Source organism: Bubalus kerabau, chromosome 4 (assembly GCF_029407905.1).
Source record: "Bubalus kerabau isolate K-KA32 ecotype Philippines breed swamp buffalo chromosome 4, PCC_UOA_SB_1v2, whole genome shotgun sequence".
Lineage (NCBI taxonomy): Eukaryota > Metazoa > Chordata > Mammalia > Artiodactyla > Bovidae > Bubalus > Bubalus kerabau.
Genome location: NC_073627.1, coordinates 118730556 through 118757893, shown reverse-complemented (window position 1 = coordinate 118757893; position 27338 = coordinate 118730556). Strand labels below are relative to the sequence as shown.

At 40.2% G+C, this 27338-nt stretch overlaps 1 protein-coding gene across 5 annotated transcripts in view; it reads right to left on the bottom strand.

The window, feature by feature from the left end:
- The window catches only part of PCSK5 (proprotein convertase subtilisin/kexin type 5), a 521444-nt gene that overhangs the window by 290332 nt on the left and 203774 nt on the right, over positions 1 to 27338 (bottom strand). For all 5 annotated transcript variants that reach the window (XM_055578327.1, XM_055578328.1, XM_055578329.1 and 2 more), the window contains exon 8: positions 10901 to 11113. In XM_055578327.1, the coding sequence (XP_055434302.1) occupies positions 10901 to 11113 (213 nt within the window). The remainder of the gene's footprint in view (positions 1 to 10900; positions 11114 to 27338) is intronic.

Below are 27338 nucleotides of genomic sequence, written 5' to 3'. Positions count from 1 at the left end.
CTCTTGCACTGTTGGTGGGAAGGTAAACTGATGCTGCTACTATGAGAACAGTATGAAGGTTCCTTAAAAATCTAAAACTAGAACTACCATATGAGTCAGCAATCCCACTACTTGGCATATACTCTGAGAAAGTCACAATTCAAAGAGACACATGTACACCAATGTTCACTGCAGAGCTATTTACAATAGCCAGGACACAGAAGAACCTCAATGTTCATCGATAGGTGAATGGGTAAAGAAGATGTGGTATATGTATGCAATAGAATATTACTTAGTCACAAAAATGAATGAAATTGGGTCATTTGTAGTGATGTGGATGGACCTAATAAAGTCTGTCATACACAGTGAAGTAAGTCAAAAAGAGAAAAAAATACTATACACTAATGCATACACATTAAAAATACTGTATACATTATGCATAATGCATAATATATGGATGTGAGAGTTGGACTATAAAGAAAGCTGAGTGCCAAAGAATTGATGCTTTTGAACTATGATGTTGGAGAAGACTCTTGAGAGTCCCTTGGACTACAAGGAGATCAAACCAGTCAGTCTTAAAGGAAATCAATCCTGAATATTCATTGGAAGGACAGATGCTGAAGCTGAAGCTCCAATACTTTGGCCACCTGATGCAAAGAACTGACTTATTTAAAAAGACCCTGATGCTGGGAAAGATTGAAGGCAGGAGGAGAAGGGGACGACAGAGGATGAGATGGTTGGATGGCATCACCGACTCGATGGACATGAGTTTGAGCAAGCTCCAGGAGTTGGTGATGGACAGGGAAGCCTGGTGTGCTGCAGTCCATGGGGTCACAGAGTCAGACACAACTGAGTGACTGAACTGAAAGTATAGACATGAAATCTAGCAGCACGGTACAGATGAACCTGTTTGCAGGGCAAGAAAAGAGATGTGATATAGAGAAGGGATATGGGGACATGATGTGGGGAAAGGAGGGTGGGATGAATTGGGAGAGAAGCATTAAAATATATACACTAACGTGTAAAGTAGATAGCTAGTGGAAAGCTGCTGCATAGCACAGGAAGCTCAGTCCAGTGCTGTGATGACCTAGGAGGCTGGTTTGAGGGTAGGGTGGGAGGGAGGCTGAAGAGGGAGGGGTTATATGTAACTTACAGCTGATTCACTTTGCTGTACAGCAAAAACCAACACAACATTATAAAGCAACTGTGTTGTTATTTGTTTAGTTCCAAGTTACATCTGATTTATTTGAGACCCCACGGACTGCCCTTCAGGCTCCTCTGTATATGAGATTTTCCAGGAAAGAGTACTAGAGTGGGTTGCCATTTTCTTTTCCAGGGGATCTTACTAACCCAGGGATCGAACCCGTGTCTCCTGCATTGTCAGGAGGATTCTTTACCACTGAACCACCTGGGAAGCCCTTAAAGCTATGATACGCCAATAATAAAATGTTTAAAAATTAAAAAAGAAACTTCTGAGATATTCAATTGTTGACTTTAAAAAGGTATTTCTTTTTGTGGGGGGTGTGGGTAAAAAAAAAACCCACAGATTTACCGTTTTAATAATTTTTAACAACATATACTACAGTATTGCTAATTACATGCACAGTGTTGTGCAATTCTAGAGCCCTGTGATATTTTCATCTTGCAGGACTGAACTTCTACCCATTAATCAACTCCCCACCCCCTCTCCCTGGCAACCACCATTCTGCTGTCTGCTTCTATGCCTGTCACTGCTCTAGGTACCTCATGTCAGTGGAATTACCCAGCATTTTTTGTGTGAGTGTGTGTGTGACTAGCTTATTTCACTTAGAATAATGTCCTCAAGGCTCATCCATGTTGTAGACTATGGCAGGATTTCCTTCTTTTTAGGCTGCATAATATTCCACTGTATTACTCCACTGTGTTATATAGTATATTTTCTTTATTGAGTTATCTGTCAATGGGCAAATGACAGATGAATGGATATGTTGCTTCCACCTCTTGCTTATTGTGAATAATGCTGCAATAAATATGGGTGTGTAAATGTCTCTTCCAGATCCTGTTTTCAATTCTTTTGGATATATACCCAGAAGTGGGACGGATGGACTATCAAAAAGTGATTTCTATCTCATTCGAATATATGGGTGAATCTGCAGCCTTATTTCCCAAAGGCCTGGTCCCTAAGTCAGTGCATAAACGCCACAGACACAGCCTTTTTCCAGGTCTCCAGATACACTGCTGTTGAGAGATGGCCTTGCCTGCATTCTTCTCATTTTACCTCACCCTCATGGCCACATTCCTTTGCCAAGTTCTATTTTTTTTCAATGACTTGTGCCTGAATTCAAGATTTTTCATGATGTGTTCCCACTTGGCTCACTTTGCTTATTCTTCAGCTGCACCAGAATGCACCACTTTCAATGCACAGAAATGAATCCAGAATAAACACTCCAAGTGTGTGTATGTAGTGTTTTTGAATCTAATAAATAACCACCTCCAGCCAATCTCAAACGTGAACAATAAAAGTTTTATAATGTTGGATTTGCCAAATACCCGATCCAAATAGAGTCAGCAGGCATAGACACGCATGATATGTACGTAAATAAAAAGCTACTCAGTACCTTTGTATATAAACAGCAATTTACTGTTAAATGCTATTAATATCGGTTTGTAGAATTCGACAACATCATTGTTGTACTTTTGTATTTTTCTCCCAATCAATTTCACTAAATGAAACTTGAGCAGTGAGTAGCGGTGTTAAGGGATTAGAACAGGAAGGTGATGGAAAGAAGGGAGGTTAAAAGGAATGAAGAAAAAAGAAACAAAAACATCCTCACTCCCTTCTCATCTTGCTTTAAGTGAACATTCCAGCTGGGTCATTTCAAGAGGAAGTTACTGTCAGTGGTGGAGATATTTAGGTGTAAATTACCAGAAAGATCTAAGGCAGGGTTTTCATCATTAAGAGAAGCCACAGTATCAGAATATTTTTATGTCCATCTTTAGAAGGAAAAGGCAAAGACCACCAAGAAGCAATCTTGAAGAAAAACGATGTTGCCCAAACTGGAACCACATGGGGTAACCCCATTAATCACAATGCAACATACAAGTTCTGACAGTGTAATTTAAAGGAGAAGCTGCATTCGAAGGTCAGCCCACATCATGGGGCTGGGAGTTCAGAGATTTGATATGTGAAAGCGGAACAACAAAGCACTTTAAGTTTCGATTCCATTTCAGAGAGTGTCTCAGAATTTGGTTTTGGTCCCGCTGGCGCATCTTGCATGCTCCAAATTCCCTAAATTCACTACCCAAATCAGAAACAGAATTTTTCTCCACAGAACTTCTCATGTTGCTCAAGAAAATATCATTTCTGTCCATCAGAGTGAAGGAAACAGGAGATGACACCAGGCCCCATGCCAGATCAAAGCTGTCTTGATCAGCAAATTAGATTTTCAGCCTGTCCCAGGATGGGTAGCAGATGGCTTTTGGAGTCTGCAGTTAGGGATGTTGTCCTGATCTGGTGAGAAGGGGTGGGTATTGTTCAGGTTGAGTCAGGCTCCTTCTGAGAAGAACCATCCCTTTTTCTCATCCTAAGCTCTTATTTCCTAATATTTCACATTTCATTACTTGGGCTGATTGGATCTTTTATTCTAGCCTGTTGATGTAATTCTCCAGGGAATCTCAGTTCAGATTGAGTCTGGCTATAAATGACAAGTCTTTATAGCAACCCTACAGTTAAGAGTTTCTATCTCCCTGAGACCCTGTGATCTGTTTTATTTTGAAGGTGCCATATTGTCTCATATCTGTTAAAAGAACAGCTGAAGAGATATTTTTAAAACATGAAATGATTCTGTCTGTTAGGTTGAATTTATTTCTGGTGTCGATTTGGATTTAGATTAGAAATGTGCTCCAAGGACAGAAACAAAATCTTAAATGTGCTAATGAATAAAATAGGAGATGCTGATTTATTAAGCCAGCAAAATAAAAAGGAACTGAAGACCAACTAAAAGCTTTCTGTGTTCACTGAAGTCACAAAGACTGGTGTAGAATTCATTCATGACTGACAAGGCCACACAAAATTCTACTCCCATGCTGCAATGAGAATCTGTAACGGTAGAGTGCAAATGTAAGGTTTTGCTTATATATGTGAGATTGCTATCACTAAAGAAGGATGCCATCTTATATCCTTTTTTTTTTTTTGCATCTCTATAATGTTCAGTTCAGTGCTGAGTACAGAGCAAAGGTGCAGTATTGGCTACGTTGAATTACTAGTGTCAAGCTACTTTACACTCATTTTGTTCTATATTTTAAACTCTCCCACTTGTTAGGAAAGACTTCAAGGTTATTTTTTTTATCGATTTCTAAATAAGACTCATATAAACTTATAAGCAGCCTACAAAAATTATGTGTGTATGTGTATATATACAGTTCCGGGGCTAAAGCAGACCCTTCCTCTTACTAGATGCACTGTTAACATTAGATCCACTGCTTTGAAAATGACTCACACAGCAAGTGCAGAGAGTGAGGGCAACGAACAACAGGTGTGTAGTGTATGCACACATCGGTGTATATAAAATTACCTTTGATTCCCTCAAGAACTCTACAAGGGAGATATACTATTTATTAACTAAGGAAATGGAGGCTCAGAAAGACTCATGAGCCCAAGGACATGCAGTCACTAAAGAGCTAGTAAGGGGTGAAGTATTAAATTCTGAAATGGCAGCAAAATAAAAAGTTGAGCTATGGAGTGTAGTGACCAATCTGAGCAAAGGCGGCAGTTTCAGACTATCACCGGCAATCTCAGGGGAACCACCCTTGGGCTCCTTCCCTGTCAGCAGGTGGGTATCTCCATTCTCCCTCAGACCATAATCAAAATTAGAACTTTTCAGGAATAAATTTTCCCCTCCTTCTATTTAACATTCTTGAGAGAATATGGATTAAATGTCCATACAAACTAAACACATCTGGATTTGCTAGCTTTGACTCATGAAAAATCATGACATTTCCCAAATCAAAAGGAGAAACAGAAAGATGATAGTCATGACTGCTTCTGAATAATGAATTGGGTAGTGAGAGAGGGTACTTTCTGCAAAAAGGAAATGTGTAGCTGCTTAGGAATATTAAAAGCAATAAGATAATTCCTCCACGTGGAATTGGTCTTTCAGGCCAACCCTGAGATACCCCAGGCAGCAAGTTTGACATGAACACAAATGAATAAAATGACATCAGAAGAGGGCTGAGCAGAGCATACATTCTCTAAACCTTGGCTCACAAAACCCCTCTGAGGAGGAATACAATGGCCTCCATATTCCAAACACTGAGATAAATTACTAGAGAAAAAAAAAAAAAGGTAAAAGGCTGAACTAGTTCCAAAAGAAGCAGATAATTTAATGATGGAATGACTGGGGGAAGAGGAAAGCTTTATCTCTAACACAGAACTTGGGAGAAATTCAGGAGGTAGTGAAGGGTTATATAAAGACAGGACCTTTAACGCTCCTTGACACTAAGAACGATTGGATGCACAGTTTTATGTAGCAGGATTCCTGCAGGCAATTTCCTATGTGAAATATATTGTCAAATACCCTTTGCCTTTCACCAACCTTTCTACCAGTAGAAGGAGATTCTCTGAAAGAGAGAGAATACCCACCTGTCTCCTGTCACAATATGAACTCCCTGCGATGCTTCTACCTTTTCCTATGTCTGAGAGTCAGTTATGCCTCAACATTTATGGAGCTCAGGTTCTGGGAAGGTACAAAATAAAGTTTTCAACCTCAAGTGGTTTCCAGTCTAGTATGGAAAATGGATAGTCAATAAGCAAATGTGTAACATCACATTAAGTAGCTCTAAGGACACTAGAAAGAAAATTGAACAGGATAAAAGAGGAGAGTGTAGGGGAGGGTCACACCATTCTTTCAAGGGATGGTGAGGAGGAACAGTCCTCCTGAAGAAAACTTTGAGAAGAGGCATAAAAAAAGTGGTTTCTGGGGAAACAGTATTCCCGCCAGATGTCATGTCTCACATGAAAGGGTCCTGGTTTGAAATCACACAAAAGGCATGGTAACTTTGGGGAGCTCAACGCCAGACCATAGGAATTAGCAACTCAGACTGGCAAAGGGCTTAGGTATTTTGCAAGAGGACTGATTGTCTGAGGCAATTAAGAAGAGGTCAAAGGCATGAAATTCAAAATTAGTGAGCCATAAAAATAAAAATATGCTGCTTGATGTAATTATCACTAGTCCCATGTGGATATTTAATTTTAAGTCAGTTAAAACGTAACAAATTAAAATTAAAGTTCCTCCATTGGACTGGCCACATTTCACAATAACTACATATGTCTAGTGACTACCAGTTTGACAGCACAAACGGAGAACCTTTCCATTATAGCAGAAAGTTCTACTGGACAACGCTGATATAAAGGACAAAGAAACAAACTGTTCATTGTATTCAGAGTTTATAAAAGTTGAATATACTGTTGCCAAGAATATAAATGAAAGTAAATGTACTAAATTTAAAAATTAAGATTACCTTCCATATGAAAAAAAAGTGAGCCAAGTAGTAAAAAACAATGGATGCCTATGTATTCCACAAACTTTTTCATTTTTTTGATCACTGTGAATGAACCTCAAACAGGCAAGAAAAATGCCATTCCTTCATACAGCCCCATGCTGGACGTCCTTGGACTGGACATGACAGCCCATTGGTCACAAGGTGGGCTGGGGGTTCAACCCAAATTTGGTTGGAATTCAGACTCTACTACTTACTAGCTGTGTTTCTTTTAATCTTTAGTTTCCTCATCAGTAAAATGGGTACAATACCTGATTTCCTGCATAGGGTTTTGAGGATACAAAGAGATGGTACATTAGAAGGGTATACATTAGAAGGGCAAAATGTTACATTTACAACATGTCAATATAATTATAAAAGTACTACATGCCCAGCATGGAATAAAATGGATATGGTGTTATTAAGAAAAACATTATTTCATAATAGCCAGTCATTTCCACTGATTTCTATTTAGTTTATAGGGGAGCCTCTTATCATAGTAATCTTGACACTCTGGATGCTTCCCTTGCTGTAATAAGGTTCAAGGCCAACACTGATCTCAATCTATTAAAGCATGAGTGGAATACTAAGGTCCACAACTGTATCGATTGTGATGGCAGGAAAACGAGGGATGGAGACTGGGCTACATTCTGAAACTCAGGGCAAGGTTCTCCTGCTTGAACACCATTAAAAAGACAAGTAAAATTTATTTAACAAAAGTGCTTTCCCAGAAGCAGTGAGACCTTTCCTCTCTCCTGGATCCTCAGCATCTGCCTCAGTTCAACTCACAAAGGTGCTCTATGAATGAAGAATGACAACTGTGCTCTTCTCGAGAAGGTACAAATTACAAAAGGAAATGGATGGCCTGGGGACGGGAGCCCCAGAACAAAGGGAGACACTGTTCCTGTAACACTCAATCACAGACGCCACTCACAGGATGCCGGCATCTCTGAGGGACCAGAGGCAGCTTGTTCAAAGCCCGGTGGAGAACAGGCCCCAAGTGCAGAGCTGGATTATCTGTCATTCTGACATCTAGAAGGGAAGGGGCAGCTGGACCCCCAAAGGCTGATGCTGCCGCCAACTCATGTTCAAACTGTTAGTCAACACGTTCACCTTCAAAGCGCCTTTCTTTATGGGGTGGATGGAGCAGATCATGGTTCTACAGATTGGAAAAATGAAGCACCTCCATTAACAACATCTGGAAAAATGACCAGCCTAAGCTCCCATGATGCAGAAAGCTACCCTGACTTAGGGAACAAGGATACCAGCCACTTAGTAGGTGGCTTGCTGCCATAGGAGCTGTGCAAATATCTTATGCTCAGTATCTTGTTATCTTCATGAAAATCCATGAGGTTGGTACTGGCTTTACCTCCATTTTACAGATGAGGAAACCAAGATTCCGGGAAAGTTACTTAGCCACTGAGTGGTCTGTCTGCAGCTAGAGATTATAATTTGAAACAGCTACAGCACTCCTGTCCAATGAAGGGTAATTTGGAGATTCAGACAAAATAAGAGATTCTGAGAACTGGCTACAGAAGAATTACTAACAAATGGCTGCCATGAGAATGGGAGAAGTTAAACAGAAGGTAGAGCCAAGTAAAAGTTACACAGATAACTTTATACATTGAGTGACTCAGTAAAGGTCTTCATATCAGTAGCAGCAACTAGGGAAAAGTGAAATATGACCGAGTCAAGGATATTGACATTATTTCATGGTGTCCGTTTTTTCTCTCAAGCCCTATTTTTCATCACAGAATGATTGATTTGTCCATCCGTGGGAGAATCCTAAATGACCACCCAGTCAATCGGGGACATAGCAGCTGCCAAGCAATCACAGGAGACACGGATGAAAGGCCCTAGGAGGTCAAGTGTAAGCAGTAAATCTCTGGGCAGTGATTCCGAGGTCCCTCTATCTGCACTGCGCTCTTCCACCTGGACCCAGGCAACCCTTCCTTCTTCCTGGATATTGCCCACTGGACTATAAGCTTCTCTAAAGGAAGGTATTTATGGAACTTAAAAACACCTTTCTCACAACCATCCCACAGGAAATAATAGCACTAGACAGGCATGTTTACTTTGAGGCAATGGTGAGACACCTTAAGATGCATTCAGATTCTGGAAGTTTGAGAAGAAAATTCTTATTCCAGAGAGTTTCATCAGGATTTCCATGATGCAGAACCGATAGATGCCACTCAGTATTAGTGGGCCTTGACCACGAGTTCTGCTGCTGCTGCTGCTGCTGCTAAGTCGCTTCAGTCGTGTCCGACTCTGTGCGACCTCATAGACGGAAGCCCACCAGGCTCTGCCGTCCCTGGGATTCTCCAGGCAAGAACACTGGAGTGGGTTGCCATTTCCTTCTCCAGTGCATGAAAGTGAAAAGTGAAAGGGAAGTTGCTCAGTCATGTCCGACTCTTAGCGACCCCATGGACTGCAGCCTACCAGGCTCCTCCATCCATGGGATTTTCCAGGCAAGAGTACTGGAGTGGGGTGTCATTGCCTTCTCCAACGAGTTCTGAAAGATAAGCAAATTTGGAAGCCAAAGAAATATTCCTAGATGAAAGCATTTCCATTATGAAGGTAAAATATCATAGAGCATCATTTCCCATGAAAAAAGCCATGATATTTCAAAACTTGTCATCTCTGTATTTTCTCCTTTCATAGTTTACTTTGTATTGTGGAATATGTTTATTGATGAATGATGGAAGTACTTTCAGTGGAATTTATATGAATATGTTTAATCCAGTTGTTATGAAGGTATTAGAGAAAGAATGTATTATATCCATATTGGTAGGCAGCTTTTATTTAAATCAATCTGAAAATGTAACTAAAGCAGATAGTAAAAGGGGACTCCCTGGTTGTCCCATGGTTAAGAACCCACCTTGCAATGTAGGGGACGTGGGCTTGATCCCTGATTGGGGAACTGAGATCCCATATGCCACAGGGAAACTAAGCCTGTGTGCCACAACTGGTGAGCCCGTGTGCCACAACTAAAGAGTCCATGTGCCACAAGGAAAGATCCTGTATGATGCAATGAAGACCCTTCATGCCACAAATAAGACCCAACTCAACCAAACAAATAAAATAAGAGGATAGGTGAAAGTAGCTGAGAAATCAAATATGAAGCCTATAATAATCAGGAATCAAGACGAACCAAATGGATATGGATGAAGAATTACATGTGGACATAGTAGCCTATCACCTCTATTTCTAGCACTGTATAAAGCCAGAGGGAGCATCACAGAGTGACTCAAACCTATATGAATCCTGGGATCTAAAAGCAAGGTGTTGGCTAAATGCTAAAAAGATTCAGATATAGCAGCTCAGCTTCACTTTAAAAGACAAATCCTGAAGACATTTTGCAAAATCATGATCGGGAAAAGAAGAAAGTGCAAAGGTGTCTGAAATTCAGAGTCGGCTATACTGAGTGGGGGCATCCCCAAAGTCAGATCTTTCTTGAGCACCAATGGATCAGTGTACAAAGCACTTTTTATCTACTTCCTCATAATCACTGAAATAAATCTTGTGAACTACATATTATTAAATGTCCCCATTTGACAGTTAAGGATGTTGAGACAGAAAAATTAAGTAATTTGTCCAAAGGTACCAGCTAGCAAACGGTTCAACAGTCAATGAAACCTAAGCAGGCTGGTTCTGCAAACATGAACTCTTAACTATTTTACCATCTGCATAATAAGGAGGGCATCTTGGTAAGCAGATCACACAAGATTACTGTGCTTTTTGTTCAGGCAAACTTTGTGCTGGTGTTAGAGAAACACTTTTGATATAGGTTTAGGTCACACTGAATTCGTTGTATCTACTTTGAAACCAAAGATCTGAAACTGAAATTCAAAGACAGTATGGGGACACCGTAATAGGGAACTGGGCTGAGAATTCCACCCAGTCGCTTCTCTACCACTAACTCACAGGGTGAATGTGGTCCACTCATTTGTCTTTGAGAAAACTGAGGCTTAATCCTGTCTAAGGCCACATTCAATGCTGGAATGTAAATGACCCAGAAAGCCTTTTCAATGACTTGGTAACAGAATGGTTACATTTACAAATACTTGTGTTGAAAGAAAGTGAAAGTGAAGTCGCTCAGTCAAATCTGATTCTTTGAGACCCCATGCACTATAGCCCACCAGGCTCCTCCATCCATGGGATTTTGTAGGCAAGAATACTGGAGTGGGTTGCCATTTCCTTCTCCAGGGGGTCTTCCTTACCCAGGGATTGAACCTGGGTCTCCTGCATTTCATGCAGACTCTTTACCGTCTGAGCCACCAGGGAAGTAATTAGCTAATTTAACATTCTATTTCCATATATTACTTGTGCATATAAATGTATGCATTCTCCCTTTGTGTTTCAAGATAAATAAACCAATCATGCCAGAGAAGCAAATGGTACATACTATTTTCTTATCATAGGACTCTCCACTGCTGTAGGTTGTGGCCAGTGTAGATGAACACTCTTCCAGGTACCAAGGCTTCTTTCCACTTTCAGCTGTGCTGCTGATGGAGATAGTATAGATGCTGTTGGTGTAGCCGTCACAGGAGCAGTGGTCTTTGCTCCTCCCACCATTTCCTGACGCCCAGACAAAAACTGAGCCGAGGCCTCTCCGCCCCTGCGCACAAACAGAAATAGGTCACAGATCCCGCATGAAGACAAGATCAATATCAACACAGCAGAATCAAGCATTTGCAGGAGGGGTATGATTCTTCCCAGGTGGCTCAGTGGATAAAGAACCTGCCTGCAATACAGGCGACGCCAGAGATATGGGTTCAATTCCTGGGTCGGGAAGATCACCTGAGTGGCACTCCAGTATTTTTTCCTGGAGAATCCCATGGACAGAAGAGCCTGGCTGGCTATAGTCCATAGGCCGCAAACTGTTGGACATGACTGAAATGACTGAGCACAGCACATGATGCTCTATTAATAATATGCTGGATCTGAGCTGCTCTCTGAGGTTAGAGGGGTTGCTTTTAATGAAAATAATCCAAATGCAATGTACAGCCTGATGACTATAGTTAATACTATTATATTGTACATTTGAAAGTTGCTAAGAAAGTATATCTTAAAATTTCTTATCACAAAGAAAAATACTGCAACTATGTATGGTGATGGATATCAACCAGACTCACTGTGCTGATCACTTCACAACTGTATGCAAATATTGAATCAATAATGTTGAATCCTTGAAACTAATGTCAACTATATCCCAACTAAACAAAAAGAAACAAAAATAATCCCCTTTACCTGATACAGTCCTAGAAGTAACAAGAGCACCAACAATGACAATGATAAGGGCTAACATTTGCTAGATATCTACCGTGGGCCAAGCACCATTCTAAATATTTCACATGAATTGGACTGAATTCCTCCAGTGACTGTGAGAATGGTACAAAGTTCCCTCATCGAGATAAAGAACTGAGATACAGAAATCATATTAGGTCACAAGCCAGTAAATGGTAGGACAGAATTTGAACCCAGACAGCCAGACCTCAGAGGTGGCATATTATTAGTCACATTTTATAGTCATATGATATTCCTATAAATCTACATCCACATGAAGTGGGTGCTATTATGTACCCTCATTTGATATATGAGCAATGCGAGGTGTACAGAAGTAATGTAATGTATTTACTCTGAGATCACACTTTCAATAAAGGGCAGAATTTGGGACAATATCTTTCATTCTAGAGCTGTGTCTCCTCTATGTATGGCAGGGACATTAATTATGAAGGATGCTAATAGATGCTACCAGAAATATAAGAATTTCAAGAACAAATATCTTTGGGAAACTGAATTAAGCAAATTAAACAGGTTTCCTTTTTGCAGAACTTCAAAGAGTCGTTAGGTGAGTGACCATTCATTGCAAAGCCCTAAAAGGGTGGCATGACTTGTAATTTCCAAACATATTTGCTTGTGGATATCTTCTTCAACCAGATCCAAGAAGTTTTTGGTTTTTCTTACAAAACTTGGCATAAACTCAAAGACTTTCCTAGGGTCATAACATAAGCAAGGAGAACAAGCAAAGAACGTAGATGTATTGATTATTTTTCTATATAAGATGAGATCTTCCAGAGAAAAGAGATAAATAAGCCAAATTGAAGATCTCTCAGAACAGTTATAGCTGAATCCTTCAGAAATTTTACCATATCAAATCTACAAGGCATGCTGGAGGAACCTAGGCCAAATCTATCATTTTGTAGTTAGGAATACAACAGTGTGTTCTAAGTTGTGCCTGACTCTTTGTGACTCCATGGACTGTAGCCTGCCTGCTTCCTCTGTCCATGGGGTTTCCTAGGCAAGAATATTGGAGTGGGTGGCCATTTCCTCCTCCAGGGGATCTTCCCAAGCCAAGGATCAAACCTGTATCTCTTCCGTTTCCTGCACTGGCAGGCAGATTCTTTACCACTAGCGCCACGTGGGAAGCTAGTCTGTAATTAGGAAGTGAGAACCAAAGTCACAAAGCTAGTGATGGTTAAATTTCTTTCCAGGCCCCAAGTCTTCTGGTCTCAGAGTATTTAGTGTGTTGTCCTGGAATTTCTAGAAAAAGAGCCAAAGAAAGAGAGACAACAAAGAATCTGGAGTATCTTTGATAAACTCTCCCTGACCTTGAATTTTCAAGGAATAGAATATTTATGACAGGATTTGACTTGACCTGAGCATAGATTTCTTTCTGTCCTTCAATGTGGAAAAATGCAATATGACTATAGAGGAATGGGAAAAATTCATGAAGAGAGGGGGGAGAGACTTCTGGATGTTACTGCCACTAGACAGCTGGGCCCGGTTAACCATCCTTCAATTTCCCATCAAAATATTCATGAAACATAGAGAAAGATGAAAAAACCACCCAGATATCATAAATGAAGGATTTTGTTCAATGCTTCTAATTCTCTAGAGGGAATTACTCCTCACTGTGATATGGACGGCAATATTAAGAAACTCTGGTGACTGACCCGTATCTGTATCTCAGATACATTACATTGCAGCCAGAGAAGAAGAAAGTCCCATTTCATCACCAACATCTGTCCTTTCCATCTACACACTGAGGAGCTCTGTCATCAGGAAAAAGCATGGTCACGTGGGAGCTTTACCTGACCAGTCAACAGAATGCTTGAGATGATGCCAAAACTTACCTGGTTTAAAGAGCCCCATAACAGATGATGGCTTAAAACCCACAAAATGATGGAAAAGCACATATGGCACAATCACATTTATATATCTATATAAAATTTTGACTGCGTGCTTATGTATAAACGTCAACGAAAACATCTTGAAAAACATATTCGATTTACTCCAATTTAAAAGAACTAATAAAATAAAAAGCATTGTTATTATGTGACTCAAAAAATTAAAAAAAACTATTTTGTAAGACAATATTTGGAAGATGCTTTTGTGTTGTAATATCATTACAAATGTAGGATACAAAATGATTTTGTACAATCTCAGTTTAGAAGTGTACGTGCTTGTGTATGCCATGAAGTTAATGTGCAATACAGTGATATGCTTAAAGCTACCATCAGGTGACAATGTAATAGAAGTTCTCCTGCTCAATAAGATTGGAAAGGAATTTTATTTTATTAATACCATCCCACTGTGACCATGTAGGATTTTTTTAAACAGAAATAAACACATTTATTTCTCCATTAAGACTGAAAATCCAGGGCTAATTCTTAAGAGATAATTTCTGTTTTATGATCAACAGGAATTTTACACATAGAAGGTTCATTGTGCCCTAAAAACCACAGAGGCTAACATTTACAGAGGCTTTCTATACATCAAGCACTGTAAACATTTTTCTGTTTGTACACAATCAGTTCCGTTCAGTCGCTCAGTCGTATTCGACACTTTGCGACTCCATGGACTGCAGCACTCCAGGGCTCCCTGTTCATCACCAACTCCCAGAGTTTACTCAAACTCATGTCCATCGAGTTGGTGATGCCATCCAACCATCTCATTCTCTGTTGTCCCCTTCTCCTCCTGCCTTCAATCTTTCCCAGCATCAGAGTCTTTTCAAATGATCAGTTCTTCGCATCAGGTGGCCAAAGTATTGGAGTTTCAGCTTCAGCATCAGTCCTTCCAATGAACACCCAGGACTGATCTCCTTTAGGATGGACTAGTTGGATCTCTTTGCTGTCCAGGGGAATCTCAAGAGTCTTCTCCAACACCACAGTTCAAAAGCATCAATTCTTTGACCCTCAGCTTTCTTTATAGTCCAACTCTCACACCCATACATGACTACCGGAAAAACCATAGCTTTGACTAGACAGACCTTTGTTGACAGAGTAATGTCTCTGCTTTTTATTATTATTGTACACAATAATTCTGCACAATGTAAGTCTGTATCAATTTTTCTTAACAGATGAGCAAATTGGGACTCAGAAATGCTCACTAATGCCAGACCCAAAGCTTAAATGCAACTGAGCATAGTAAAGGCAAACTCCGGAGGAGGAGGGTATGGAGTCTGTAGTCACCTCACTACACATCCCTGGCACTGAAGGGAGTGAGAGAGAGGGAGTCACAAAAACTGGAGACTGTGGGGTTAAACGGAGCTGAAAACTGGTCAGGGGATGTGCCAGCCCATGTTGGTCCTGCAGGGAAGGAGCCCAGGGGACTATGCACTGAGCAAGACCCCGTCTCTTCCTCTCTCTCCCCCATTTTCCACTAATGTACCCATTGGCTGGACGCCCCCAGAAGCCAGAGGACCTGGAGCCCATAGAGATCAGTATCCCAGAGTAGGAAGCTTGTGGAAAGAAGGGGAGAGGAGAGCTGGAAGGTCTATTGGAAGACGTGGCTTCCTCTTTAAGCCGTGCTAGGGTCTGGACTGTGTCCTCTCAAATTCATATGTTGATTTTCTAACCCCTGAGGAGACTGTATTTGAAACAAGAGCCTTTAAAGAGGTAATTAAAGTTAAATGAGGTCAGAAGAGTCGGCCACAATCAGACAGGATGGTGTCCTTTTAAGAAGATGAGACAACCAAAGTGTGTGAACAGAGGAAAGACCTCCTAACAACACAGCAAGAAGGCAGCTGTTTGCAAGCTGAGGAGAGAGGCATTCCCAGAACCGAACTCTGCCAGCACCCTGATCATGGACTTCCAGATTTCTAGCCTCCAGACTGTGAGAACATCCATTTGTGCTATTTCAGGCCCCCAGGCTGTGGCATTCTCTGCTGGCAGTCTGGCAGTGAATGACACAAGGTAAGAGGAGGAGATAAAGGATGCGTAGACCCCCCTCCCCGCCCCCAGGCTACAGCACGTTCAGATGCTGCCCCCACTTTGTCTACAAGGCAACCAGACCTCTCTGCCTGTGTGTATGGCTGATGATTAAAGTCCCAGAAATAAACAGACTGAATTTGTGGGCTGAAAATGCCATAAAGACAGCTGCTAAAGATCTAGGGGGCTAATCTGAAACAATTAGTAATTCAAAGGTTTATTTACTACAGATGCACAGAGAATTTTCATTAGTGTGCAATATTTGGAAAACCAAAACATATGGGGTAAAAAGAAATCTGGACATTTCTCCGAAATTCAGAGTAATTTAAGAATTAAATCTTAATGTGAATGTAAGGAGAAAGGAAGGTGGGCAGAAGATTTTAAAGAGAAAAAAATATTGAGACATATTTTCCCAAAGTATAGGTAATAACATTATTTTATACTGTGGTAAAGTATTATGATTACAACTGGTAACTCTGAATGAGAGAAAAAAAAAGAAAAGTCCTCCAATATGAGTGCCAAGTCAAAAGATAGTAAATTTACAGTAAAATATACTGTGAAATCCATGCAGGACCCATTTGACCAAATGCTAAATATTCTCTTTCATTGTGTATCTAATTGTGTATGTGTTTCTGGATCAAATCTGGGTCTCTTTACCATATAGTACTTACATTAGTAAATACTATAGTATTTACTATTGAAAAAACATCCATGTCAGAGTGGACCTGTGTTGTTCAAGGGTCAGCTGCATTCTTCAGGAGCATGACTAAATGACCAGAGGCTTCCGGCAATACAAAAGACGTGCCAGGATGCTGTGCTCGATGCTTTCACATCTATCAGTTAATTTCAAGCCAATTAGATATGCATTTTTACAGATAAAAACGTGAGTAACGTTAAGTAACGGGCACACTATAATGTAAGGGGAGTGGAATGGAGACAGGAAAGGGAGACTAACAAGTCTGATCAGAACCTCCATATCTGTATGTGTTGACAAGAAGAGACATAGACACAATAAAACAACTGGAGGAGGAGGAACTCGCATTGAAGGGCCATGTCTTTCAAGTACAGCCTGATACCCAATTTTACCAAAGCCCCTCAGTGCTCTGCTGCCTGCCCTTTTCTGATCTTTGTACATCAGTGAGAGAAGACTGCAGAAGACTTCCCTTTACGGAAGCTCTTCCATCCATGATTCACCAGGAAGGGGTTTCAGGTTGGAAGAGGCTGGAGAAAGACAAGGACACCTATGACTATTGAGTACCTAAGATATGAAGAGAGAACTTCCTCTTTTTGAAAGCTCAAAAGTATTCTGACAAACATTTCCAAAATAAATCCTGTTCCTTAACAGAGCTAGGTTCACCGAAAAATTAGTTTTGGTTTAGAATCATGATGTAAAGGCAACACAGTAGCAGCAACAAAGAAGATGCTTGTTTCAGAATTTAAAATATATACATATTGCATTTTAAAGTCATACTTAATAAATCTTTGAGTCACGATCATCACTAGGACAGATGAGTCTCATGAAAATGAAGTTTTCTTAAATGTTACCTGAAAAGAAATCTAACCCACAATTCAAAACAAATCAGGAGAACACAGCTTCTGGTGCCTTGGAGACTACATTGATGTAACTTGGTGGGAGGAAGCCTTCTCTGGGAAGACACCAAGAGAACATAGTCATGGGACAGATGCGTGAGTAGATGTCTTTGGGAAAGACTAAAGCCCGAGACTTGTTTCTTCAATCAGTGAATCTGGGCAAGGTGAGGATGGGGAAATTAATTATATGAGATGGAATAAGACCCAGGGAATAAGGTGGGTCAAGCCCCACAAATGCCCAAGGGAATTAAATGAGGCAGATATATATTATATGAGATGTTTTTAAATGAGTAAAAGGAGGAGATGTGGCCTCTGACAGTGAGGCATCTAGGGATTAAGTGCTGCTTTTGTTGGGAACAATCCTATGCTGAGGTGCTTCCTGTGCCAGCCACAGCATCCTCCCCTGGGAAATAAGCACACCGGACTGATTTTATGATCTACTTCATAACGGTGCAGTGCCCGATGTACAAAGTATACAGGTTTCTCTTGATTCTGCTCTGTGTTCAGAATGTTTAGTTATCGTGTTCTCAGGATTATTAAGGCAAACAGAGGAATGATTCTAAACATTTTAAAACAAAACTGTCAGACTTCCCTGGCGATCCAGTAACTAAGACAGTATTGTTCCACTCCAGGGGTGCAGGTTCGATCCCTGGTCAAGGAACTAAAATCCCACATGCCGTGAGTTGCAGACAAAAAAACAAAATAACACTGTCATTAATTGTGGTTTATCTCAGCAAGACTCGGGCTGTTACCCACTGGTTTCCAAGCAAAAACTCTAGGATTAAAAAAGCTTAAAAATGGACAGCAACAGCTTCTCAAAGACAATTTCACCAGGCAGCCAACAAACAACAGAGTGTTCTCCACCAGCACCTGTGGGGTTCAGCCCTCCGGGGCTCCAGAGCCTGCTCCTGCTGCTGTTCTCAATCTTTCCATCCCCGCTTTCATGTGTCCACTTTCAGAACAGCTCCTGTAGCAGGAAATTGGATTTGGTGGAAGGACCATCTAAATATTCACAGACTGACTTACAAAAAACACTCTGTGGGAGTGTCTTTACCAATCTCATTTTATGCTACTTAGCCTATCAAAGAATGGTTGATGAGAGAAAAAGTCTGAAAATACAAATGCAGTTAAATAAGGCTTTTGTGAATGATAACCTATTTCTCTGCAATTCTGTCTTTTCTCCCTTTTCTCAATCGATAGTACTTCATTGTCTTCTCTTCCTCTCCATCTCAACCTCACCCATCTTTTCTGCCTCACATCAGTTTTCCATATTCTGATTTGCTGTATACATAACAGGTCACTAAGCCATATATATTAAGCATTTTTAAATGTCCTATTGGCTCTTTAATAACACACTGAAAATATCAGATACAGTTATTGTTGCTGTTATTTAGTCACTTAGTCGCTAAGTCATGCCCGACTCTTTTGTGACCCTTGGGCTGTTCATGGGATTTTCCAGGCAAGAATACTGGAGTGGGTTGCCATTTCCTATTTCAGGGGATCTTTCCCACCCAGGAATTGAACCTGAGCTCAGTGGTAAAGAACCCACCTGCAGTGCAGGAGACCAAGCAGGAACCATAGGTTCAATTCCTGGGTGGGGAAGATCCTCTAGGGAAGGAAACGGCAACCCACTCCAGTATTCTTGCCTGGAAAATCCCATGGACAGCCCAGCGGTCTCAAAAGAGTCAGCATGACTTAGCGACTAAACAATAGATGTAGTTATTAGCGATCATATACATTTTACCATGCACAAAAGAAAATCCATTTTATATGATTCCTCAGCATACCACACGCAGCTGACTTTCCTTTCAAAGAAACAGAAAGCCTGATGATGATGACTGTAGAATCAGACGCTGGTGACGAGAACTGCAAGCATTTCCAGTAAAATGGCACCATTTTAAATTCTACTTAAGTATCTACATTTAGGGTCTTTCCACCATATTCTTTGTGTTTGAGTACATGAAGGAGCAGCATGATGCATTGAGTTCAGGGAACCTCAAAGAAGACTTTAGCTCAGTTTTCTAAAAGGACACTTACAGTTATATAGTCAAAGACTAGCATAAAGAACAATCAATCAATGCTGCAAATACAGAATTCTTCCAGTCTCAGGTTCCTGATAAAAAGCTACTATTATATTTACCAAGTGCATATAAAAGAAAAATAAAACAAAAACAAAACAAACTGAATTGCTTATTCACCATATCTGCCAGAACATAAATTCAGTAAAGCATCAGCTCTCTGAAGACATGTAGAATCAATCCTCTTATCAGAGCTGCCCTTTCTTCGAAGGGCTGACCGAGGACTTGGACACATAATACAGCTTCCGCACTTTATCACCAAGTGCACAATGGTGCGACCCTTGGGTCCCGAGAATAGTATGACATCAGGGTAGATTTATTTACCCTTCTTTATTTTTAACTGGAAGAAGAAAATCAGTCTTTCAGGGAGAAAGGATAGCAGAAGATCTAGGAGTAGATAAAAACCAGGTGTGTTTACTAATGGAAATAACTATGCTTTCAAGCAAGGAATTCTATTCCTGTTAACCTGTGGGTTTTCTGTACATTTAAAAACTCTACTTAATTAAAACGTGGAGCCAAGAACGTGCTATGAATATTATTTAAAACTGGACACGTAAGGTTCATACAGCAAATTTTTACATTTCTACATAAGGAAATTAAGGGAATAAAGTGAGCAGAGCCAATCAGTGGCAGGGCGAGGACCAGGTAATCCAGTCCCACCTCAACCAATGCTGTCCTGCACTGACTCTTACTGACACTGCTGCTGCTGCTGCTGCTAAGTCGCTTCAGTCGTGTCTGACTCTGTGCGACCCCATAACGGAAGCCCACCAGGCTCCCCCGTCCCTGGGATTCTCCAGGCAAGAACACTGGAGTGGGTTGCCATTTCCTTCTCCAATGCATGAAAGTGAAAAGTGAAAGTGAAGTCTCTCAGTTGTGCCCGACTCTTAGTGACCCCATGGACTGCAGCCTACCAGGCTCCTCCATCCATGGGATTTTCCAGGCAAGGGTACTGGAGTGGGGTGCCATTGCCTTCTCCACTTACTGACACTAGGTATAGCTAAAAATGCTTAACAACATGGTTTAGAGAAATACTGTTTAGCAATGGTGCATTCGAGGAGAGGAAAAAAAAACAGAAACAAACCCCCAAATCCTTCTTTTCCTTCCTTATCTCATTTACCAAGTCAATAATCTCCAAGTAATTGTCTGCCTTTCATGTTTTAACTATGGTCAATTCAGACTGATCAATGCCCCATTTTTTTTTTTTCTCAACTCCTGTCTTCCTCATTTGACTCACGGAAGCCTAAGTAATACTCAGGTTTATTACCAATATCAACTTCTGGTCACTTCCACAATCCTGCAAGCTCTAAGCCCTGTTCCAGTGGTCCTCTCAGGGCCTGGGGAAGGCTAACACTGGTCGTAGGGGAGGAGCAGACAATTTGGGTTTGTCAGTTTCTCATTCCAAGCAACTGAAAAAGTACATGTGAATCTCTGCCCTCAGAAATAATCACAAGAATGATTACATTCACCATCCCAGCACTCCCCTTTTGAGGGAAAAAGAGACACACATCCCAAAGGTTTCTCCATCCTGGGTCATCACAAAGCAAATGCAGTGTCATGCTCAGACTTTGTGGAGAGCCAGACTTATGAAATACAGAAGGATATTTTCAATATTAACCTTAATTCTCTATTTTGAAACTGCCCAGAAAGATACCATCACCTTTCAATTATACTGAAGGAGTAGAACTTGAAAACTTCCTTTCACAGAGAAGGAGAACATTTATTATCAACAGGAATTGTGGTGCTGGAAAAGCCTCTTAAGAATCCCTTGGAATACAAGATCAAACCAGTCAATCTTAAAAGGAAATTAACGTTGAATATTCATTGGAAGGACTGATGCTGAAGCTGAAGCTCTAATACTTAGGCCACCTGATGTGAAGAGCGGACTCATTGGTAAAGACCCTGATGCTGGGGAAGATGGAGGGCAGGAGGAGAAGGGGGCGACAGAGGAGAGGATAAGATGATTGGATGGCATCACCGACTCAATGAACTCAAGTTTGAGCAAACTTCAGGAGATAGTGGAAGACGAGGGAGCCTGGCGTGCTGCAGTCCATGGAGTTGCCAAGATTCGGACATGACTTCGCGACTCAGCAACAACAATGAAAGGAATTTATTGTAAATGTTTGAAAAGGCATTTGGAAAGAAGGATAGAGGATGATCCGGTAATAATGAAAAACTGATTGCCTTCTCTCAGATAGCTCTGGAGAAGTGAATATCTCCTGCCGGCTAGTTCCAACTCCCAGTTCAGCTTTGAAGGGGTGAGCAGAGCTGCCCTTCTCTGAAGCCCACCATGAGCTTGATGTCACAGGCCTGTACTCCATGAAGCAATGACTTTGCCTTCTGTGGGGTAGCTCATAACATTTCTGAAAGGGTGTAAATTGGTCCTTTACATTTTTTTCCCATAATAGTACTGATTCAAATGAAAGCAAGTCATACTTCTGAAAAAAATTACAACTGATATTGCACCTATATTATTCACAAGATTGTGAAAGATACTCTAGGGTCCTTAAAGATGCACCAAATGTTGGCCTTCCTCTTAGGAGAAGACCAGCAATTGGTCTGACAGGTGTGTATGTGGGACCTCAGTCAGTTTTCATGATGGCACCATAAAATGAGAGTCATCATAGCTTTGCCTCAGAGAAATGTAAACTCTGATAACTTAGTAACTTTTCAAAACTCTGGAGAGAAACCAAACTGAGGTTTCAACTCTGGTCTTCATGACTTTAAAGACTATACTTTCTACATCATCATGGGCTGCATCCAGGGATGAAGGGAAGAGACAATATACTGAAGTGAAGGATATGGCAAATCAGTTGCCTAAATGATAAATTCGCCAGGAGTTCAGAGAAGAGAGAGATCCCTGTTGCAGTGTTCATTTTCACACCCAGAATTAAAGCTACTGTTCACTGAGAGCTGGGTATGCAGAGACAGGCCCAGGAGACGCGTTTCATAAAAGCAGACATCACACAGAGCGTGGGGACCAAGAGAACCGGATTTGTGGCTTGAGTCTGACTCATAGTCGTGCTTCTTAATGGCCAGGTTACCTACTTTGCCAAGACTTAGTTTCCAAATCTATAAACTGGGGGATGTTCCATGAGGATTATCTCTATTCCTAACTCAAGAGGCCATCAGAGGTAATAATCATAATAATGTTTACAATCCTGAATATTAAATTTGGTTGTTTTCATCTTAAAGATGAGGAACATAGGCTCAGGGAAAGTGGAAAAAAGTCTTCAGTGGAAGTCATATATACTTTGAAATCATTTGATATTATCAACTCAGTTCAATTTATCCTTGTTTGTTACATGGTGGCCTGTCTTTTCTGATTGCTGACATGTTTTGTTGAAGGAAACGGATGTATCTGTCCTCCCCATCAGCTTTCTAAAATCTATGTTTAGAATCACAGAAGCTCAGAATTGGTATGAACCTGCCCTTGACCCAATCTAATCCTTGTATGATGTTGTATCTTCCCTATAACACAGACATCCAGACTATACTAGAATGACTTCTGTGATAAGGACTTCATTTATTCCCCAGGCGGCCCAGTAGTCACTAAAAATAGAACAAAACAAACTAAAAGAAAAGAGGACTGTTCTTGATATCTGGTTAATCCACGAGAAGAATGAAGGGAATTAGAATGGAATTTGCAAAAGTTAATAAAAACTACTCACAGTGTTAATAACAAATCTCTAAACTAAAAACAAGGTGACAAAAGATTCTTGACATGTGCATTATACAAGGCAGGATAAACATATGCTCCTTTCAATATAAATCCAGCACAATTCACAATGATATAGCAATCCAAATCTGATACTCAGATACCAGATAATTTTCAATTACAGAATGTGAAACCACCTATGTATTTATGAAAACATATTTCTTTGTTTCTAAAATGGATAATGATCTTCTGTGTCCATTTGGCAAGTAACTTCTTAGCTCTGTTAATGTTCTAAAAACACAGAATTCCATCGGACATAGTTCAGTTCTAGGGGAGGATTTTTAAAACAAACTCCAGTTAAAGTCAATTTTCCTGAAGTGGAACTGATATAAAAAAAGCTCCCCTGTCTATCTTTGCCTACCCATATTTTATTTCAAAGTTTTTCATCATTTGCCAACTAATTTCACAGCAATCTGTCATTTATTAAAATGCAAACTGGTACCAAGTTTGCTACAGCTGGGTGTGTATTGGATAAAAACATATCCTTTCCAAGAGGAATTGATTAATTTTATCATGATTATTGGGCTTCCCTGGTGGCTCAGCTGCTAAAGAATCCACTTGCAATGCAGGAGACCTGGGTCCAATCCCTGCGTTTGGAAGATCCCCTGTAGAAGGGAACGGCTACCCACTCCAGTATTCTGGCCTGGAGAATTCCATGGACTGTATACTCCATGGGGTCACAAAGAGTCAGACACAACTGAGCGATTATTACTGCTTTATTGTATAAGCTCATTATATCTCTTCTCTCCTGTTCTGGTGAACATATTCCTTTAAGGGTGAAGAAATGTGTGTGTGTGCACACGTGCACATGTGTGTAAATGAGACAATGTGTGATAATAAAGCAAGCTTGTGCTTTCAGCAAGTATTCCAAATATTCAATCAGTTGTAAAATCTGGTGAATTGAAAACAAAACTGATGATAGAAAGGAGATATACTAATCAGAGACGTCACAAGAGACTCAACAACCTGACCTATGCCAATAGATGTTCATCAAATGTCCTGGTTTCCCTCTGGACTCCTGAGAGTAGAGTGAGGATGGGATGAAGGCCACTGGTCCAACAGGGAGACTAGAGACCACTGATGCTGATTTCACCTACCTGTGTTCCTCATCCTTGACACTGGTTCTGTATGAAATCATTACAATGTTTTAATTGATAATCCCAAAGCCTAAAAAGCTCAAATAAAAAGAACCTGGTATTGAAAGTATACTTGTATAGATAAAATGGCAAAGCAAACACTGTAAGTCATACTTCTACAATATCTACAGTGAAGTACATGGTTTCTCCAGATGAAAGATTAAGCTAAATATCAAATCAGTGCTTGATATATAGTGAACAATGAAGAAACAGTTCTTCAGTAAAATAATCAGGGAAGTATTGGTAACCCCAATATAGGGTTTTCTGATTATGGGAAAAGAAAAAGATTTAATTCTAGGCTTTCTTGCTTGTTTTCTAGAGGATATTATTATAAACATTTGTCAGGAAATTGCAAAACTGTCAATGCATTAGATGCCTGCTGATGAATATCAAATGTATTGTTATAGTTTAATAACCCAAATAAAGCAAAAAAGATGACTGCAAGGCAGTAAGTTTTATTAGGTGTTTTTATCCTGTCCTTATTGTTTAATAGATCTGGGAGTCTGTCGGCACACAATTTAGAACTTTTATTCATCATTATATGCTGAGCTCCCCAAAGACAAGTCCTGACTGTTATTCACCTTTCACTAGCACCTAGCAAAGTGCTTGGAGCCAAAGCACCAATGAGTGTTTCCTGAATACAGTAAGAAATAAATGAATAGTCAATTGAAGACAACTTTAGGCAATTAGCTCCTTATTTTGACACAAATCTTGGGTCACCTATCCCTGAAACACTGTCAATCAACTCACTCATTTTATAAAATCATTTCTTATTTAGAACTGTCTGGGCAGATGAAGCCAAGAGTTTTCCCTGAGAGAAGTCTTTGCCAGTCATACCAAGGAGCCAAATCAAAGGATCCCATGGTAAGTGAAATAGTATCCATTTGAATGAGAGCAAATTTTTTAAAAACTATCCTTTCTCAAGATTTTGATTCTGGGACTCCTGCAAAAATTGAAAGAGACCCTATGTGCCCTCCTAAGAAGCTTAGAGGGAGAAGGCAATGGCACCCCACTCTAGTACTCTTGCCCGGAAAATCCCATGGATGGAGGAGCCTGGTAGGCTGCAGTCCATGGGGTCGCTAAGAGTCAGACACAACTGAGTGACTTCCCTTTCACTTTCCACTTTCATGCATTGGAGAAGGAAATGGCAACCCACTCCAGTGTTCTTGCCTGGAGAATCCCAGCGACGGGGGAGCCTGGTGGGCTGCGGTCCGTGGGGTCGCACAGAGTTGGACATGACTGAAGTGACTTAGCAGCAGCAGCAGCAAGAAGCTGAGAATGTTCCTTGTTGGTCACAGGGAGAAGTGATGAGTTTTATAAACAAAGGACAAATGTAACGATGTACATGTAAAAGTACTTCAGCTTCGGTGTTCATGCTGAATTGAAAGTTGACGCTCAAGCTGGGAGGATGGAAGTTTTAAAATCATGCTATTGCCAAAGCCTGTAGGAGAAATGTTGGTTCTAAGGACAAGAGGCCTGATTCCATGGACTTTTCAGAAGTAGGACAGGAAAGAAAGACTTATTACATGATTAGAATGAAGGAAAGAGGAAATGACAAGTTTCAGGAAGGGAGACTGGGTGAATGGAAGTAACATAAAGTAAACACATACATAAATGTTGGTAAAAGCAACTCAATCACTAAAATTATTTCCATTCTAACATTCTGACTCTAAATATCTAATGAGATTAGTTGAATTTTCACAAAGCAGTTCTAAAGAATTTAAAATGAAATTTAATAGCAAGTCAAAAGAGGTCATGAAAAGAAAAGCTTCCTTGTGGTTAGAGTTTAGAACGCTGATTAAATAAACAAACATACCTTTCTATTGGAAGACTTCTCAAAGCTTTTAATATGCTTTTAAATTTATAAAGGAAGCATATAGTAAGTGGTATTTCTTCAGTGTATTTAATAGCAAAATCCCTCTATTGGTCCCCCTTTTTAGCATTTTATTAGTGTTTTTTGGAAAAGCTTTAGAAAATATCCTCCCATTTTCTTCCATTTATTTTGGTCATTTCCTAATAACAATCTCAGGATTATATATTTACCTTCCCTAAGGATCATTCAGCAATATGAAACTGATTAAACCCAGAAATTTGGAACAATAAAAACTTTTTATAATATTTCACATGATTAATTGGTATTTTACTTTTATTACTCTTGCCATTTTACTAATGATAACGATTAAGATTCATAACATAATTTAGAGACTCTTATGTTCCAGAACTCTGCTGAGTAGTTTACAGGCATTAATCCTATAATCCTCATAATAGTTCTACAAAGTAATTACTAGCATTTAGCTCCATTGTATAGAGGAACAAACTGATACTCAGAGTGGCTAATTGACTTGAAAAGGGCAAGGTATCAGAACTCACTAGAGAGTCTGAATGCAGAGTCTGGGTCCAGTAATCACTAGACTATAGCATGCATAATAACTCACTTCCAATATATTAACCAAAAACAATGCAAGTGTTATCCTTAAGCAAATTAACTTAATATATGCAGCAAGTGGGCATGGAAGTCATTCATACATTCATTCACTAAACACCTACTGAGTGCAAGACACTGTTTTGGGTACTTGAGATATACCACAGAACAAAACAGTCAAACTCTGGATCTTTATGGAAGAGACAATCAACACAGTAAGTAAATCTATTACACAGAAGAAGAATAAAAATTGCCAAGAAGGGGTTCTGATGGGTTGGAGTGCATGTGTGTTATACTGTGGATGGAAAGAACCTGGCAGGCCTCCTTGTCAGGACATTAGATAAGAACTCAGGGAAGAGTACTGGATTTAACTGTGACCTTGACGAGGACAGTGAAAAAGTTGCCTCAACATTAAAATAACAAAGATCATGCCATATTGTCCCATCACTCCATGGCAAATAGATAGAGAAACAATGGAAACAGTGACAGACTTTAATTTCTTGGGCTCCAAAATCACTGCAGATGGTGACCGCAGCCATGAAATTAAAAGACGCTTGCTCCTTGGAAGGAAAGCTATAACAAACCTAGAGAGCATATTAAAAAGCAGAGACATTACTTTGTCGACATATTACTTTGTCGACAAAGGTCCATCTAGTCAAAGCTATGGTTTTTCCACTAGTCATGTATGGA